This window comes from Octopus sinensis, linkage group LG18 (assembly GCF_006345805.1).
Source record: "Octopus sinensis linkage group LG18, ASM634580v1, whole genome shotgun sequence".
Taxonomy (NCBI): Eukaryota; Metazoa; Mollusca; class Cephalopoda; order Octopoda; family Octopodidae; genus Octopus; species Octopus sinensis.
The window spans coordinates 7038529-7058863 of NC_043014.1; the positions used below are offsets into that span (position 1 = coordinate 7038529).

Below are 20335 nucleotides of genomic sequence, written 5' to 3' on the forward strand. Positions count from 1 at the left end.
TCAATTACTTTAAATATAACAAAGAATTTAGTAAAATAACTTAGTTACCATTAAGCTAGTGTTAGGAACATAAATTGTGACTAAGGTTTGGTGGAAGATTTTAATTCAGAACTTTTGAAAACAAGACATTTGTACTCAGAGCCAGACCCAGTTTCAGCCAGGTTGGTATCAAAAGGATTAAGAATTGTTTCTCTATTATATATATTTTAACCCTTTCGTTACTGAATTTATTTGGAGATGCTCTGTGTTTCTTTCAATTATTTTAAATATAACAAAGAATTTAGTAAAATAACTTAGTTATCATTAAGCTAGTGATAGGAACATAAATTGTGACCAACGTTTGGGGAAAGATTTTAATTCAGAACTTTTGAAAACAAGACATTTGTACTCAGAGCCAGACCCAGTTTCAGCCAGGTTGGTATCAAAAGGATTAAGAATTGTTTCTCTATTATATATATTTTAACCCTTTCGTTACTGAATTTATTTGGAGATGCTCCGTGTTTCTTTCAATTATTTTTAAATACAACAAAGAATTTAGTAAAATAACTTAGTTACCATTAAGCTAGTGTTAGGAACATAAATTGTGACTAAGGTTTGGTGGAAGATTTTAATTCAGAACTTATGAAATCAAGTCATTTGAACTCAGAGCTAGAGATGGTTTCAGCCGGATTGGTAACGAAGGGTTAATATCTTGCATCAAAGTTTCATATCAGTTTATGTTCTAAACTTCAGCTTAATTAATAATGATGAAGTTATCTTAATTAAATTCTTCGTTATTTTCAAACGATGGAAACAGAAGCAGTGTAAGTGACTTGTATCACAAATACCTATTTCTTTACTACCCACAAGGGGATAAACACAGAGGGGACAAACAAGGACAGACAAACGGATTAAGTCGATTACATCGACTCCAGTGCGTAACTGGTACTTATTTAATCGACCCCCGAAAGGATGAAAGGCAAAGTCGACCTCGGCGAAATTTGAACTCAGAACGTAACAGCAGACGAAATACCGGTAAGCATTTCGCCTGGCGTGCTAACGATTCTACCAGCTCGCTACCGTGTATCACAAACACAACGAGGTGAAGAGATGCAAACTGTCAACCTCTTTGAGTGGTGGACCAGCAGCCGGACAAATTTGAAAACTGAGCTGCATCCGAACTTCATGTAGGGAACATAAAGAAAAATAAGAAGATGAAAGAAAAGATGAAAAGAGGAAGAGGTACAACAACAACAGCAACAACAACAACGAGAAGGAACAAATAGGGATACCTGGAGACTGCAAGGTAAAAGCCGCCAAGAGACATGAGGGAGATCGTGATATGGAAAACCATGACAGTGGAACCATACTCTTTGACAGCTCTTTGTAGTTGTTGTCTGCGGGTTAGTTCGAGAGGGGCTTCGCTGGTACCACGGGCAGTATCTGGGGCTGGAGTTGTGGTTGATGTTTGATGCGTTTCTGTTTTGTTTTCTGGGGTGATGGGCCCTTTGGAATTTGAGAACCAGTTTGATGTCGAGAATGTCCTCTGTTGTTGTTGTTGCTGCTGCTGATGGTGATGATGATGATGATAATGAAGGTGATACTGCAGTTGTTGCGGCCGCAAAGAGACTGTCCTGATTCGGTTTAGCGCCGTCTGCACCTGGCCCTTCAACGCTGGTTCCACTGCTTTCTGCTCGTCTTTGAAATCTTGGTGATGCTTCTGGTAATTATCTGAAACCGACCGATGCTTGTTCAAAAGGTGCTCTTCAATATCTGAGTGCAGTGCGACAGACGTGACAATCTGAGCGATGGCGGCAGAGGTGGTGGTCGTCGTGGCTGTAGGGACGGAGATGGACAAAGATGAAGAAGATGATGATGATGATGATGAGGAGGAGACGAAAGAGACAGACATGGATAGGGGCAGGTGGTGTGATCGTGTGATGAGAACTGTAGTTCAATGATGACAAACTTAAGGTGGGAGATGAGACCTATGCAAACGACATGTCTGAAGAGGAAGGTGCAGTGAAGAGAAAACGATAAAGTGAGAATGGTAGAAATAAATATTTAAAACTAGTGATTTAGAAATAAGAATTTCAAAAGTTCTTTTTCCAATCAGGAATATTGATTTTAAATAATAATTTTGTATATATTGATTCTGATTACAGAACCCTAATTGCAAAAATGATAAAAACTGATAAAAAGATGAATATACATTAAAAATCTTGTCATATTGAAGTTAGCAACTACTTTCTTCTTCTTCTTCTTATTATTATTATTATTATAACCAATGTGGGTCAGAAGTTGGCTTCCCAAGAACATAGTTTTGGGTGCAAAGTGGACAAGTGATGGAATTTGGTAAATAAAAACTGAAACACACCCACGTTATATATATATATATATATATATATATATATATATATATATAATATATATATATATATATATATATATATAGAATGGTTGTATACTGTCAATCTAACATGAACGTGACAGTAAGGGGTTACACCACCGCTGTTTGGCCCTAGGAAGCATCAACGCTTCCTGCTGGCTTCGACACATTATTCCTGTGTCCTTATATATTTACGAAGGAGAGACAAACACCCCCAGCAGCCAGGCCTGCATCTAGAGACACGCATGTTTCAGGATCTTTGTCCATCACAGGAAAAATGTGTTGAAGCCATCAGGAAGCGTCGATGCTTCCTAGGGCTAAACAGCAGTGGTGTAACCCCCTACTGTCATGTTAAGTTGACAGTATACAACCATTCTATCGCCCCACCACCGTACATATCTCTATGAGAGATTTAGAAATTTAATATTTCTGATATATATATATATCATCATCATCATCATATATATATATATATATCAGAAATATTAAATAACAAAGGGTTAAAGTAGAAGGAATAGCTAAGATTTTTTGATTGCTATTTCTAAACTTCGGTATGTGGTGAAGCAAATCTATGCTGAACCCTAATTATAAAGTATATATATATATATATATATATATATATATATATATATATATATATATATATCAGAAATATTAAATTTCTAAATATCTCATAGAGATATGTATGGTGGTGGGGCGATAGAATGGTTGTATACTGTCAACTTAATGTGACAGTAGGGGATTACACCACCGCTGTTTAGCCCTAGGAAGCATCAACGCTTCCTGCTGGCTTCGACACATTATTCCTGTGTCCTTATATATTTACGAAGGAGAGACAAACACCCCCAGCAGCCAGGCCTGCATCTAGAGACACGCATGTTTCAGGGTCTTCGTATATATACAAGGATACAGAAAATGTGTCGAAGCCGACAGGAAGCGTCGATGCTTCCTAGGGCTAAACAGCAGTGGTGTAATTCCCTACTGTCACGTTAGATTGACAGTATACAACCACTCTCTCTCTCTCTCTCTCTCTCTCTCTATATATATATATATATATATAACAAAATAGAATGAAAAAGCTACAGAAGATTTGTATTTTATGGTTAAAAAAATTATATTAATATCATCATGTGAGGAAAATGATATAAAATTTTGTGTATAGTGACATTGTTTTGGGGAGAAATAACTGGTTTTGTACATTCTTTTCAAATTTCTCCAATTTTCTTTCAGTAAAGATATTCAAGAAATTTGAAAAGAATGTACAAAACCGGTTATTTCTCCCCAAAACAATGTCACTATACACAAAATTTTATATCATTTTCCTCACATGATGATATTAATATAATTTTTAACCATAAAATACAAATCCTCTGTAGCTTTTTCATTCTATTTTGTTAAAATATATATATATCTTTCTCTTTTACTCTTTTACTTGTTTCAGTCATTTGACTGCGGCCATGCTGGAGCACTGCCTTTAATCGAGCAACTCAACCCTGGGACTTATTCTTTGTAAGCCCAGTACTTATTCTATCGGTCTGTTTTGCCAAACCGCTAAGTGACGGGGACATAAACACACCAGCATCGGTTGTCAAGCAATGCTAGGGGGACAAACACAGACACACAAACATACACGCACATACATATATATACATATATACAAAGGGCTTCTTTCAGTTTCCGTCTACCAAATCCACTCACAAGGCTTTGGTCGGCCCGAGGCTATAGTAGAAGACACTTGCCCAAGGTGCCACGCAGTGGGACTGAACCCGGAACCATGTGGTTGGCAAACAAGCTACTTACCACACAGCCACTCCTGCGCCTTTATATATATATATAAAGGGTAAAGACTCCCTTCGGTTATGAATGACCATGGGATTGCACCTAGAAAGTTCCCCTCGAAGGCACAAGTCTGAGTGGGGTTATTTTAGGGAAGTCTCCATGCCACCAGTGTTATCCAAGGGAAAAGCAAAGGGGCCGATACAGCTTGGCACCAGTGATGTCGCAACTCATTTCTACAGTTGAGTTAACTGGAGCAACGTGAAATAAAGTGTCTTGCTCAAGAACACAACACGCTGCCCGGTCCGGGAATCGAACTCACAACCTTGTGATTGTGAGCCCGACGCTCTAACCACTGAACCATGCAGCTTCACTCTCTCTCTATATATACACTTTTAATTGTCTCGGTCATTTGAATGTGGCCATGCTGGAGCACCAGGACTTATTCTTTGCAAGCCTAGTACTTATTCTATTGGTCTTTTTTGCTGAACTGCTAGGTTACGGGGATGTAAACACACCAGCATCGATTGTCAAGCGATGTTGGGGGGACAAACACAGACACACAAACGCACGCATACATATATACGACGGGCTTCTTTCAGTTTCCGTCTACCAAATCTACTCACAAGGCTTTGGTCAACTCGAGGCTATAGTAGGTGTCACGCAGTGGGACTGAACCCAGAACCATGTGGTTGGTAAGCAAGCTACTTACCACACAGCCACTCTTGCACCTATATATATATATATATACTCTCTCTTTTTTTTTACTCTTTTTACTAGTTTCAGTCATTTAGTAGAGGAAATCGACCCCGGGACTTATTCTTTGTAAGCCCAGTACTTATTCTATCGGTCTCTTTTGCCAAACCGCTAAGTGACAGGGATGTAAACACACCAGCATCGGTTGTCAAGCAATACTAGGGAGACAAACACAGACATACAAACACACATACATATATATATATATACATATATACGACAGGCTTCTTTCAGTTTCCGTCTACCAAATCCACTCACAAGGCATTGGTCGGCCCGGGGCTATAGCAGAAGACACTTGCCCAAGATGCCACGCAGTGGGACTGAACCCGGAACCATGTGGTTGGTTAGCAAGCTACTTACCACACAGCCACTCCTGCGCCTATATATATATATAATTCTTTATTGCCCACAGAGGGGACAAACAAGGATAGACAAAGGAATTAAGTCGATTACATTGCCCCAGTGCATAACTGGTACTTATTTAATCAACCCTGAAAGGATGAAAGGCAAAGTCGACCTCGGCGGAATTTGAACTCAGAATGTAACGGCAGACGAAATACCTCTAAGCATTTCACTTGGCATGCTAATAGTTCTGCCATGTTAGGGGGGACTACAGACAGTGCTCCAGCATGGCCGCAGCCAAATGTCTGAAACAAGTAAAAGAATAAAAGAATATATATATATATATATATCACAGTGATCACCGTGACCGACCAGGCTATCAGATGTTGTTACACATCGCTGGTCACAATGCACTTCGCATTGCTTTAGCCTTGAAATGACACCACCCCGCTGGCTAAGTGAGCAGGCCAACAGAAGAAAGAGTGAGAGAAAGTTGTGGCGAAAGAGTACAGCAGGGACTGCGAACAACCCCTGCTGGAGCCTCGTGGAGCTTTAGGTGTTTTCGCTCAATAAACACTCACAACGCCCGGTCTGGGAATCGAAACCGCGATCCTACGACCGCGAGTCCGCTGCCTTAACCACTAGGCCATTGCGCCTCCACTGCAATATATATATATATATACATATATTCATTCGAGGCCACCTATTACAGAGTAGGCGTCAGATCAGAAAAATACTGACCTACAAAGTTTATCTTTAAAACTGTGCTGGACTCTTTTTTTCCATCAGACACAAGAGGATTTAAGAAAAAAAAAAAATAAATGAAATGAAAGAAGAAAAATACACAAACAAAAATGTAAAAAATGACAAAGAAAATCAGAAGATGGAAAAAAACAGAGTTAAGAGAAAAAAGATAACAAGAGAGGTGGTGGGAGTGGGGAAAATTTCCCAAGACAGGTTTAAGATTAACAACGTGATTATTAAGCTGTTTGGAAATAAATTCTTCTCTATCAGTCTTAAGAATTCTTCAAGAAAGATTATACTCTTTACTCATTTACTTGTTTCAGTCATTTGACTGTGGCCATGCTGGAGCACCGCCTTTTAGTCGAGCAACTCGAACCCCAGGACTTATTCTTTGTAAGCCTAGTACTTATTCTATTGGTCTCTTTAGCCGAACTGCTAAGTCACAGGGACGCAAACACACCAACATCGGTTGTCAAGTGTAGTTGGGTGGACAGACACACAAACACACACACATATATATATATACACACACACATACATATATACACATACATATATACGACAGGCTTCTTTCAGTTTCCGTCTACCAAATCCACTCACAAGTCTGTGGTCGGCCAGAGGCTAAAGTAGAAGACACTTGCCCAAGATGCCACGCAGTGGGACTGAACCTGGAACCATGTGGTTGGTAAACAAGCTACTTACCACGCGGTGCTCCAGCATGGCCACAGCCAAATGACTGAAACAAGTAATAGAGTGAAAGAGTATGTATCTACATGCGTATAGGTGCAGGAGTGGCTGTGTGGTAAGTAGCTTGCTTACCAACCACATGGTTCCGGGTTCATTCCCACTGCGTGGCACCTTGGGCAAGTGTCTTCTGCTATAGCCTTGGGCCAACCAAAGCCTTGTGAGTGGATTTGGTAGATGGAAACTGAAAGAAGCCCGTCGTATATATGTATATATATGTATGTGTGTATATCTTTGTGTGTCTGTGTTTGTCTCCCACCACCATCGCTCGACAACCGATGCTTGTGTGTTTACGTCCCCATAACTTAACGGTTCGGCAAAAGAGACCGATAGAATAAGTATCCAAAGAATAAGTCCTGGGGTCGATTGTTCGACTAAAGGTGGTGCTCCAGCATGGCCACAGTCAAATGACTGAAACAAGTAAAAAAAAAAATATATATATATATATATTCTTTTATTCTTTTACTTGTTTCAGACATTTAGCTGCGGCCATGCTGGAGCACAGTCTTTAGTTTCCCCCCCAACATCGCTTGACAACCGATGGTGGTGTGTTTACGTCCCCGTCACTTAGCGGTTCGGCAAAAAAGACCGATAGAATAAGTACTAGGTATCCAAAGAATAAGTCCTGGGGTCGATTTGTTCAACTAAAGGCGGTGCTCCAGCATGGCCACAGTCAAATGACTGAAACAAGTAAAAAATAAATATATATATATATATATATTCTTTTATTCTTTTACTTGTTTCAGACATTTAGCTGCGGCCATGCTGGAGCACTGTCTTTAGCCCCCCCCCCCAACATCGCTTGACAACCGATGCTGGTGTGTTTACGTCCCCGTCACTTAGCGGTTCGGCAAAAGAGACCGATAGAATAAGTACTGGGCTTACAAAGAATAAGTCCTGGGAGTCGATTTGCTCGACTAAAGGCGGTGCTCCAGCATGGCCGCAGTCAAAATGACTGAAACAAGTAAAAGAGAGAAAGAGTAAAGAGAGGAGTGTGCATGTGTATGCGAGTGTCACTACTTGCCTGGACATCATGGAACAGTTGTAAACGAGTGCCACTGTCATACAAGCAGTGTGTGATTCCATTCATTTCCAATCATTCACGAAGACATGTCTGTCAGGGGGTGGGGTGGGGGTGAATGTTGGCTTGCTTGGGAACAGATGAGGGTTAGTGACAGGAGAGGCATCCAGCTGTGGAAAATCTGCTGGAACGGACTTCTGCCCAACATCATGCAAGCGTGGAAAAGTGGACATTAAATGATGATGATGATAAGCAGTGGTAGGGGCGAGGGGGAACGCTAATAAGAGGGGCGAGGGGGAACGTAAGATGTGAGGATGTGCGTGTGTGCAGGATTGGCAGCGGTGGGAGTAGTGGTAGAAGTGATGGTGGTTGTAGTGGAAGGAGGCTGAACTCATAAAAATGATGAAGTGTTCATGAGGAGCGGGATGAGGTGAGAGTTTGCCATAAAGGGGAGGGGAACGAAGCAGAGAGAGAAAGGAGTAGAAAGGCACAGAGAGAGAGAGAGAGAGAGAGAGAGAGAGGAGCAGAGAAAGAGGAAAAGAGAGATAAAGAGAGAGAGAGAGAAAGGCAGAGAGATAGATAGATAGATAGAGAGAGAGAGAGAGAGAGGAGAGAAGCAGAGAAAGAGGAAAAGAGAGAGATAGAGAGAGAGAGGGGAGAGGAACAGAGAAAGAGGAAAAGAGAGATAGAGAGAGAGAGAGAGAGAGGAGTAGAGAGAAAAATAGAGAGGGAAATAGAATAGAGGAGCAGAGAGAGAGGAGAGGAGCAGAGAAAGAGGAAAAGAGAGATAGAGAGAGAGAGAGAGGAGAGAGAGAGAGAGAGAGAGAGAGAGAAAGAAAGACAGAGAGAGAGAAAGAAAGAGAAAGATAGGAGCAGAGAAAGAGGAAAAGAGAGATAGAGAGAGAGAAGTAGAGAAAGACAGAGAGGGAAATAGAATAGAGGAGCAGAGAGAGAGGAGAGGAGCAGAAAGACAGTCAGAGAGAGAGAGAGAGAGATAGAGAGAGAGAGAGAGAGAGAGAGAGAGAGGAGAGAGAGAGAGAGAGAGAAGCAGAGTGAATGGAAGACAGAGAATCCGAATAGAGAGAAGTGCAGTGTTATTCAAAAAGAATAAACTGATTTCATTATGCAATATTTTAATAAGGAAAAGCAATCGAAAAAAACTCCAGCTAATTCCCAAGTATTTACTCACAAACAACTTTTATTTCCTGTCTTACAGGTGTTCAACGTGGCCACCACCTGCAGCACAGGTAATATCAATGCGATAAAAAAACTCCTCCCAGGTGTGTATCAGCATGCCACGATCCACTGAGTTGATCACTGTTGTTATTCGATGAGTGTGGGTTTTTTTTTCTTGTGGGGATCATCATCATCATCATCATCATCATCGTTTAACGTCCGTTCTCCATGCTAGCATGGGTTGGATGGTTCAACTGGGGTCTAGGCAGCCCGAAGGCTGCACCAGGCTCCAGTCAGATCTGGCAGTGTTTCTACAGCTGGGTGCTCTTCCAAATGCCAACCACTCCAAGAATGTAATGGGTGCATTTTATGTGCCACCGGTACAGGTGTCACTTATGTGACACTGGCACCGGCCACAGCTATGCTCTTACCTGGCTTGACACAGCATATCATTAAAGGTTTCAGCCACTTGTCACCTCCATTATGCCCCCATCATCATCATCATCGTTTAACGTCCACTTTCCATGCTAGCATGGGCTGGATGGTTCAACTGGGGTCTGGGAAGCCCAAAGGCTGCACCAGGCTCCAGCCAGATCTGGCAGTGTTTCTACAGCTGGATGCCCTTCCTAACGCGAACCACTCCGTGAGTGTAGTGGGTGCTTTTTATGTGCCACCGACACAGGTGCCAGACGAGGCTGGCGAATGTCCACGCTCGGATAGTGTTTTTTATGTGCCACCGAAACAGGTACCAGACGAGGCTGGCAGACGGCCACGCTCGGATGGTGCTTTTTACGTGCCACCGACACAGGTGCCAGACGAGGCTGGCGAACGGCCATGCTCGGATGGTGCTTTTTACGTGCCACCGGCACAGAGGCCGGGCGAGGCTGGCGAACGGCCACGATCAGATGGTGTTTGTTACGTGCCACTGTCACAGAGGTCAGGTGAGGCTGGCGAACGGTCACGACCGGATGGTGTTTGTTACGTGCCACCAGCACGGAGGCCAGTCGATGCGGTGCTGGCTACGGCCATGTTCGGATGGTTCTCTTATGTGTCACCGGCACTGGTACCACAAAACTACAAATTCCATTGATGTTCATCGATTTCGATTTTTATTTTATGTAAAAGATCGTGTTTATGTTCCACCCCACCCACTAACTTGGATGACCGTAAACATTGAATATCAACAGCAATCAACTCAGTGGATCATGATATCCTGATACGCGTCCGGGAGGAATTCTCTTACCGCATCGACATTACCTGTGCTGCAGGTGGTGGTCACATTGAACACTTGTGAGACAGTAAATAAAAGTTTTATTAAATCTCAGAATGAGATGTAGACAGTAATCGCCATCTCAATATGGCTAACCACTAAGGGTGGGTGTTACTGTAGCTTTTAGCCCCAGGAGATCATCGTCTTCAGCTGGCTTTAGGCACACTTTCTGTGCCCTTATGGTATTTCATAAGGGCACAGATAGTGTGCCTAAAGCCAGCTGGAGACGATGATCTCCTGGGGCTAAAAAGCTACAGTAACACCCACCCTTAGGGGTTAGCCATATTGAGATGAGTATTATGCTTTACATTAAATTTATCGACTCCGAAAGGATGAAAGGCAAAATCGACCTCTGGGTTCAAATTCCGCCAAGGTCGACTTTGCCTTTCATCCTTTCGGGGTCGATAAATTAAGTACCAGTGCAGCACTGGAGTCGATATAATCGACTTAATCCCTTTGTTTGTCCCCTCTATGTTTAGCCCCTTGTAAAGGGTAAAGACCCCCTTCGGTCATGAATGACCATGGGATTGCACCTAGAAAGTTACCCTCCTAGACACAAGTCCGGGCGAGGTTGTTTATGGAAGACCAGCAGTCGCCCATGCATACCAGCCTCCCCTCTCCACGCCACCAGTGTTATCCAAGGGAAAGACAAAGGTCGATACAGCTTGGCACCTGTGACGTCGCAACTCATTTCTACAGCTGAGTGAACTGGAGCAACGTGAAATAAAGTGCCTTGCTCGAGAACACAACACGCAGCCCGGTCCGGGATTCGAGCCCCTTGTGGGTAGTAAAGAAATATATACTTTACATTAAATAAAAGTTTATTGTGAGTAAATACTTGGGACTTAGCTGGAGTTTCCTTTGATTGCTTTTCCTTATTAAAATATTGCATAATTAAACTGGTTCATTAAAAAAAAAAATAGTCCTGTATTAAGATATAAATACAGTAAAATGTAAAATTAAAAAAAAATAACCCAAAACAAACAGAAAAGAGAAAACAAGGAAAGATAACTCATATATATCAAAATAGTTCAAATGAGCAATTTTTACTGTTTCAACTGCAACCGTTAAATGCACCTTGAATGCACTCCAAATGCATTTATAAGATAGATCAGTGATTATAAGGATGATGTAGGTGCACTGAAGTTAGTTAAAATTAGAAAACTGAAGACATACGCACACATACAATTAATTCTAAAGCAATCATGGGTTAATTAACAAAATAAATAAATTAAAAAAAAGCAATACAGCAACAACAAGAATAAAAGCCAGACAGGCAACAACAACAACAATAACAACAACAACAACAGCGGCAAAAGCAGAAGTGAAACCAACAACATCAAATAGAGGAAAACCCCTATGTGGTTATTCAACATGCTAGAAATAGCAATCAAACGACACGTTAGTGTTTTTTTTATGAAAACTACTTTAGATAATGTAAACAAACTAAGTCTGAACAAAAAATAAAATAAAATAAAATAAAAAAAAAGGAACAGGCAGGATGGTCACGGTTGGAACATATGCAGTGAAAGCCAATGATAACAAGGATTCTTTCTAATTTTGGCACAAGGCCAGCAATTTTAAAGGGAAGGAGCTTGTGCGTTACATCGAATCCAGTATTTGACTGGTTCTTGCAGTGGACCTGACACAGTAGTGATTCTGCTAGCTTGTTGACTACTACTACTACTACTACTACTACTATTGCTGCTGCTGCTACTACTATTACTACTACTACTGCTGCTGCTACTATTACTACTACTATAACTACTACTAATGCTGCTAATATTACTACTACTACCACTACTATTGCTGCTGCAACAACAACAACAACTACTACTACTACTACTAATAATAATGGTTTCAAATTTATTTTGGGGGGATAGTCGATACATCGATTCCCCAGTGCGTAACTGGTACTTAATTTATCGACCCCGAAAGGATGAAAGGCAAAGTCGACCTCGGCGGAATTCGCAATCTCTAACTTTCTTGGAATATATATATATATATATATAAAGCATGATTTATTTGCAATCAGAGTTGTTCAAAAACCGAGGCACTGCTGTAGTCTCTACACTGGGAATGGAGTAGGGATTGTCAAAAGCATTTCAGGGGCAGTAATATAGCTGAGGAGGGGACAGAAGCAAGAGCAGTCTGCCCAGAGCGATGCTTTTATTTGGGGCAACAGTTTGGGGTCTGCTGTATAAGCCTGTATAGAATTGGGGACCTGAGAGAGTTGGAGAGGGAAAACACAATCAGAGCTACATCAGTGCCCTAAAACCCTTTTTTATTTTTGCACTTGCGGTACACTTATATTCTTTGCAGAATTCAGCAGCAGACCTGGACTAAGAATTGGGCCAAAAATTATATTCAGGTTACACCGCGACACACCTAACATTGTTTTGTGGCACATCTGTGTACTGAGGCATACTGGTTGCAGAGAACTGAACTACAGCACTTCAAAGGAGGGCAGGAGCGGGTGTTAAACCTGGAAATGGATTAGATCTGCTATTTAATCTGACACCACCCAAACAACTCGACCATACTCACACACAAAAGCACAACTATCATCATCATCATCATCATCATCGTTTAACATCTGTTTTCCATGCTAGCATGGGTTGGACGGTTCAACTGGGGTCTGTAAAGCCAGAAGGCTGTACTAGGCTCCAGTCTGATCTGGCAGTGTTTCTACAGCTGGATGCCCTTCCTAACGCCAACCACTCCGTGAGTGTAGTGGGTGCTTTTTACGTGCCACCCGCACAGGTGCCAGACGGAGCTGGCAAACGGCCATGGACGGATGGTGCTTTTTACGTGCCACCGGCATGGGGGCCAGGCGTGGCTGGAAACGGCCACGATCGGACAATGTTTTTTACGTGCCACTGGCACGGGGGCCAGGCGAGGCTGGCAACGGCCACGATTGGATGGTGCTTTTACGTGCCACCGGCACGGGGGCCAGGCAAGGCTGGCAACAGCAGTGTCTGAAAACAATGAGGCGAATACAAATATCAAATGTATTTTGTTATGTGGGTCTCTCTAGTGACAAGTATTGCATGGTATGGAATTGTTGTTTGTTTTCCTGATTGGCATGTGAAAAAACATTCGTGCGAGGTCGTTGCAAGTGCCGCTGGAGTGGCTCCTGTGCAGGTGACACATAAAAAGCACCATTTGAGCATGGCTGTTGCCGGTACCGCCTGACTGGCCCTCATGCCGGCGGGACGTAAAAGCACCCACTTCACTCTCGGAGTGGTTGTTGTTAAGCAACAAGACGAGTAAGGGTGATTAGGTGATGGTCTAGGGCTTAGGGGCGGGAGACCCCAGACCTTGGAAAGAAAGAAAGAAACTTTGGTCATCTTGTTGTAGTCGAGGGCTCTTCGTTGACGCCTGACACCACTGGGAGGTAGCCCTCGAAGTCGCTGGAAATGGAGATCTCCAGGTCCAAATTCTTGAATGGCCCCACTACACTCTTGGAGTGGTTGGCGTTAGGAAGGGCATCAAGCTGTAGACACTCTGCCAGATCAGATTGGAGTCTGGTGTAGCCATCTGGTTCGCCAGACCTCAGTCAAATTATCCAACTCATGCTAGCATGGAAAGTGGACGTTAAACGATGATGATAATGATTGAGCAGATCTGTGACCAAATGCATTCCAACCATGGCGATCCTGACTTTTTGTAATCAAAGGTTGTTGTGTTCCCTGCACTACAGTATCTAAAGTGGTCCTCTTTTTTTAAAAAAGAGAGTAAGGTGTGATTTGAATGAGATTAAGCTGCTATTTATAGCCAATTGCACAATCATGAAGAATGTGTTAACAAGAACAGGTTGGCCTTGATCTGGATATCTTGTCTCAAATTACAGTGGAAAATTTTGTTTTTGATACCACATCACGTTTTTACCCCATGTTATACATTGCAAGATATATATATATTTACACAGGAAATTATGCATACATCACCATCATCCCTTAATGTCCATCTTCAATACTAGCATGGGTTGGATGATTTTACAAGATCTAATGAGCTAGAGGTCTGTGTTGAGCTCCAGTGCCATCTTTGGCAGGGTTTCTATGGCTGGATGCCCTTTCTAAAGCCACCCGCTTTGCAGAGGGTATTGGGTGCTTTTTTCTGTGACACTAACACAAGTGATGGAGCCAAATTACTTACAAGACAAGGAAAAAGACCCTTCGACTGATCTGAGTTGTAGTAGGGAGGGAGATGAAATTATGCCCCGTGTAGGGAGGCAAAAATATGATGGACAGAAATCTACGGGTACCTTGTATAGAGGAGACAGCTTTAGCTTGTTACTTAATTCCTCGTATTCCATATGGAACCAATGTGTGTGTGTGTATATATATATATATATATATATATAGGCCGTTGCCAGCCTCGCCTGGCCCTCGTGCCGGTGGCACGTAAAAAGCACCATCCGACCGTGGCCGTTTGCCAGCCTCCTCTGGCCCCTGTGCCAGTGGCACGTAAAAAGCACCCACTACACTCACGGAGTGGTTGGCGTTAGGAAGGGCATCCAGCTGTAGAAACACTGCCAGATCAGATTGGAGCCTGATGCAGCCTCCTGGCTTCCCAGACCCTGGTCGAACTGTCCAACCCATGCTAGCATGGAAAATGGACGTTAAACGATGATGATGATGAGATATATTTTCTGTTGTGTCTGGGGAGAGTCATTTTCTTGTTGTGCTTTCTAATTTTACACATTCACCGGTAAAATTTCCACTTACTCTTTATTTTTATTTTCCTAAAATTTTTGTTGGAAATTTTACCAGCGAGTGTGTTAAATTATAAGGCACAAAAAGAAAATGACTCTCCCCAGACACAACAGAATATGCTTCAACACACGTACTCACATAAAGAATCTTGTAAACCAAATCCCAAAATGAAATATATATATATGTACTGGCGCAGGAGTGGCTGTGTGGTAAGTAGCTTGTTTATCAACCACAAGGTTCCGGGTTCAGTCCCACTGCGTGGCACCTTAGGCAAGTGTCTTCTACTATAGCCTCGGGCCGACCAAAGCCTTGTGAGTGGATTTGGTAGACGGAAACTGAAAGAAGCCCGTCGTATATATGTATATATATATATATATGTGTGTGTGTGTTTGTCCCCCTAGCATTGCTTGACAACCGATGCTGTTGTGTTTATGTCCCCGTCACGTAGCGGTTCGGCAAAAGAGACCGATAGAATAAGTACTGGGCTTACAAAAGAATAAGTCCCGGGGTCGAGTTGCTCGATTAAAGGCGGTGCTCCAGCATGGCCGCAGTCAAATGACTGAAACAAGTAAAAGAAAGAGAAAGATATATATATATATATATATCAGTAATATTAATTCTAAATTTTAGCACAAGACTTGAGGTTTGGTGGAAGGTGGGGGTAGTCGATTGCATTGCCCCCCCCCTGCTCAACTGGTATTTATTTTTTCAACTCTGAAAGAATGAAAGGCAAAATCAACCCCAGAGTGGAATTTGAACTCAGAACTGCAGGAGGTCAGGCCTCTTCCCAGCTCAACTCCTCAGCATTTAGATCCTTCAGAACTGCCCTTATTAATAGGTGTCCACGTTTCCTTTATCCATCTCCTGGCTTCCAATTGAGGGAGAGCTGTGTGTGTCTTTGTTGATTGCATTCTAAAGACATGTCCAAGAGACCTCAGACAATGATCTTTCTTGGCCAGGTAAGGTGTGAGTTGAGGGAGACTTGGCTGATTATTTCTAGCAAACTGAGCTACCACATAGAAGTTCCATCTCTGCTTAGCAATTGGTGAAGAGTTAGAGAGAAGAAATAGTATGTTTGTAAGCCAATGGTTTTATGTTTGTGTCGGTGAGTAAGTGCTTACGAAATCAACAAAATGGTCTTTGTTTTCTTAAGGTCAAGGATGTGCGTGCATATGCACATGTGTTGTATAACTCCTGCAACGCTGACCTAGATACATGAGGAGGGCTTTTAATGTGGCGCATTTCAAGTTTTATATCTGATTGGTCGGTTAGTAATTGACCTCAGCTAAAGCATTTCTAAGTGCTGAGGACGACAACCTAGGCATAAAATGAAGCCTATTGCTTGTGCAGGAGTTTGTGTGTGTGCGAGTGTGTGTGTGTATGTGTGTGAGTGAGTGTGTGTATGAGTGAGTGTGTGTGTATGTGAGTATAAGTGTGTTAGTGTGTGTGTGAGTATAAGTGTGTTAGTGTGTGTGTGAGTGAGTGTGTGTGTGTGAGAGTGAGTGTGTGTGCGTGTATGAGTGAGTGTGTGTGTGAGTGTGAGTCTATGAGTGAGTGTGTGTGTATGAGTGAGTGTGTGTGAGTGAGTGTGTGAGTGTGCATGTATGAGTGAGTGTGTGTGTATGAGTGAGTGTGTGTGTGAGAGTGAGTGTGTGTGTGAGTGAGTGTGTATGTGTGAGTGTGTGTGTATGAGTGAGTGAGTGTGTGTGAGTGAGTGTGAGTGTGTGTATGAATGAGTGTGTGTGAGTATGAGTGAGTGAGTGTGTGTGTGTGAGTGAGTGTGTGTATGAATGAGTGTGTGTGAGTATGAGTGAGTGTGTGAGAGTGTGTGTGTGAACGAGTGTGTGTGTATGAGTGAGTGAGTGTGTGTGAGTGAGTGTGAGTGTGTGTATGAATGAGTGTGTGTGAGTATGAGTGAGTGAGTGTGTGTGTGAGTGAGTGTGTGTATGAATGAGTGTGTGTGAGTATGAGTGAGTGTGTGAGAGTGTGTGTGTGAACGAGTGTGTGTGTATGAGTGAGTGTGTGTGTGTGTGTGTGTGTAGCAGCAACACTATATTCTTGATATGTAAGCTGTATTGTAATATGGGTCACAATTTTTTTTTTTTGTTATTTGGCTCCAAGTATGGCAGGCTGCATGCCTGGCCGTGAAATGGATGCAGCGTTTGCTAAGATTTATGGCTGAACTATTGCTTGACAAGATGTTAAAAGGCCCAAAAGTCAAGGTGAAGGGAGTCAGTGCACACAAACCATAGACATAGTTTTCCCCAATGTTCTGGGGGAAGAGAGAGAAAGAGAGGAAAAGAAGAAGAAAGGGTCACAGTCGGAATTTTTTTGATTATAGATTTTGTTGGATAACGAATAAAACAAGAACATCCGGAGAGCGCAGACCTCCGCCAAGGCAACACCAACATCCTTGCAATGATTAGTTGGAGATGGTTTTTTAAATGAGAATATCTGGAATAAACTTGACAGCTTTCACAAATGAGAATACTAAAAATGAACTTGGCCGCTCTCAGAAATTAAGTAAAAAAAAACACAAAAAAAATCCAGAATCCAGGCGCAGGAGTGGCTGTGTGGTAAGTAGCTTGCTTACCAACCACTCGGTTCCGGGTTCAGTCACACTGCGTGGCACCTTGAGCAAGTGTCTTCTACTATAGCCTCGGGCCGACCAAAGCCTTGTGAGTGGATTTGGTAGACGGAAACTGAAAGAAGCCTGTCATATATATGTATATATATATATATGCGTGTGTGTTTGTGTGTCTATGTTTGTCCCCCTAGCATTGCTTGACAACCGATGCTGGTGTGTTTATGTCCCCATTTCTTAGCGGTTCGGCAAAAGAGACCGATAGAATAAGTACTGGGCTTACAAAAGAATAAGTCCTGGGGTCGATTTGCTTGATTAAAGGTGGTGCTCCAGCATGGCCACAGTCAACTGACTGAAACAAGTAAAAGAGTAAAGAGTAATCCTTGTCCGGCACCGGATCGATCCCAAAATCTAATCAGTTCGTGCCAGTCACGAGGCCAAACATCCCTGAAGGTTTCATCCAAATTCATCCAGAGATTCTGGAGATATTTTGTCCACGGACAAACAAACAAACACGAATGAAAACAATACCGCCGCCTTCGTTAACGTGGAAGTAATTAAAGTGAATAGAAATTATTTTCAATGCCTTTGGTTTTCACCAACTTCTTAGCTCTTTGCGTCTTGGATGGTAGAAACCAGAATCGGTAGAATTCTGGACAAAAGGTCTTACATAAATAGTAACTGTCTAGTAAGAAGTCTGGTTCTCAACCACATGGTTCTGGGTTCAGTCCCACTGTGGAACACCTTGGGCAAGTGACTTCTGCTATAGTTTCGAGCCAACCAAAGCCTTGTGAGCGGATCTGATAAACAGAAACTGTGTCAAAGCCTGTCACACACACACATATATATATATATATATATATATATATATATATTTCTTTATTACCCACAAGGGGTTAAACATAGAGGGGACAAACAAGGACAGACAAACGGATTAAGTTGATTACATCGACCCCAGTGCGTAACTGGTACTTAATTTATCGACCCTGAAAGGATGAAAGGCAAAGTCGACCTTGGCGGAATTTGAACTCAGAACGTAATGGCAGACGAAATATGACTACGCATTTCGCCCGGCGTGCTAACGTTTCTGCCAGCTCACCGCCTTAAGTAGATATATATATATATATATATATATATATGTGTGTGTTACTGTCCCCTTGCTTTGACATTGTGGGATAATTGTAAGCAAGTCTCACTGTTATACAAGGGGTAGCCTTTATTTCTGATATTCTGTGAAAAACCTGCCTGGTTACAGGGCAGTATTGCCTTATTTGGAAATTGGCGAAGGGCATCCAACAGTGGAAAATCTGCCTCTATGAATTCCATCTTTTGAATGCAAGCAAGAAAAACCAGACACTGAATGATGATGGTCATGATATTCCTCATCATCATTCAGTGTTTTAAATTCTGGTTTTGTCCCCATTAATGGGGTCGGCTGGATCTACCTCAGTGACATAGCAACCGAGGTAGGCAGGTGCAGCCCACCCCAACCTTTGGGCTGGCTGGTGCTCATTCTCCGTTGCTACCATGAGGCTTTTTTGGAGCTGGATTTTCTACGGGGAGCATGCCCTTGCTTACCCCCAAGCTCAATTTCTAGACATGAGTGGTTCCAAGACCAAGGCCTCTAGTGCAATTTTTAAGAAATGTGGTGGAAAACTAAGTCAGGAAGGCAGGGATGCTACTCCCTGAGATCCCTTTCGGAGCCCCACTACCTATCCTAAACAGAAATTCTGACAGGGCCTTGTTTGTGGCTTTCATTTTGCCACTTCTGACAGACGATAAAGAACCACTTATAATATTGCAGTCATTTTAATGGATTGTTTCATCCGATAAAATGTGTAGTGTGGTGGCAATGATGTGTAGAAACCTGAATACCAGCAAGTTCCAGTTTGGCTTTTGTCCTTCCGGAAAGAATAACATAAAGTACTAGTCAAGTACTTAACCGTGATATAGTTAACCGGTTCTTTACACTCCCATAAGATGAAAATATAAATGGTCATGTGCTTATTTTAGAAACGAAATTGTAATTGATTTCAAATTCTGACACAAGGCCAGCAATTTCGGGGTCTTGTTTTATTGACTCTGAAAGAACGAAAGGCAGAGTTAACCTCAGCAGAATCCAAACTTAGAATATAAAGATTGACAAAATGTTGCTAATTACTTTCCCAGGTGTGCTAACGATTCTGCCAGCTAGCTACATCATCATCATCATCATCATCATTTAACGTCCGTTGTCCATGCTGGCATGGGTTGGACGGTTTGATTGGGCTGGCAAGCTGGAAGGCTGCACTAAATTCCAGTCTGATTTGGCATGGTTTTCTATGGCTGGAGGCCTCTCCTAATGTCAACCACTCGGGGGGGGGGGGGGGTAATGGGCGCTTTTATGTGCCACTAACACAGGTGCCATTTGTGTGGCACCGGTATCTGCCACGGTTTCGGTTTTGCTCGGTTTGATGGGTCTTCTTCTCAAGCATGACATAATACCAAAGGTCTTGGTCATTGCCTCTGTGAGGCTCAACACTCGAAAGGAGCTTGACCACTTTGTCTCCACGAGGCCCAACGCTGTGAGGCCCGTTCAAAAGGAACTCAGCCACTCTGACTCCATGTGGCCCAGAAGCTCAGCCACTTTGCCTCCATGATGCCCAACGCTTGAAAGGAACTCAGCCTCCTCATCTCTGTGAGGCCCAACACTGGAAAAGAATTTGGTCACCTTGCCTCTGTGAGGCCAAACACTCAAAAGGAACTCAACCACTTTATAATATTAATAATGGTTTCAAATTTTGGCACAAAATGTTGAGGTGCTCTGTGTTTCTTTCAATTAATTTTAAATATAACA

General features: G+C 42.5%; 1 protein-coding gene across 3 annotated transcripts in view; it reads right to left on the minus strand.

Annotated features, from left to right (window-relative positions):
• LOC115221468 overlaps nucleotides 1-20335 on the minus strand; it is a 51276-nt gene that overhangs the window by 24008 nt on the left and 6933 nt on the right. For 2 of the 3 annotated variants that reach the window (XR_005002764.1, XM_029791653.2), the window contains exon 2: nucleotides 1272-1815. Coding sequence is in view for 2 of the 3 variants with exons in the window: in XM_029791653.2 (XP_029647513.1) it covers nucleotides 1272-1815 (544 nt within the window). In the remaining variant the exon portion in view is untranslated. The remainder of the gene's footprint in view (nucleotides 1-1271; nucleotides 1816-20335) is intronic. The other variant, XM_036510688.1, reaches the window with a different exon arrangement.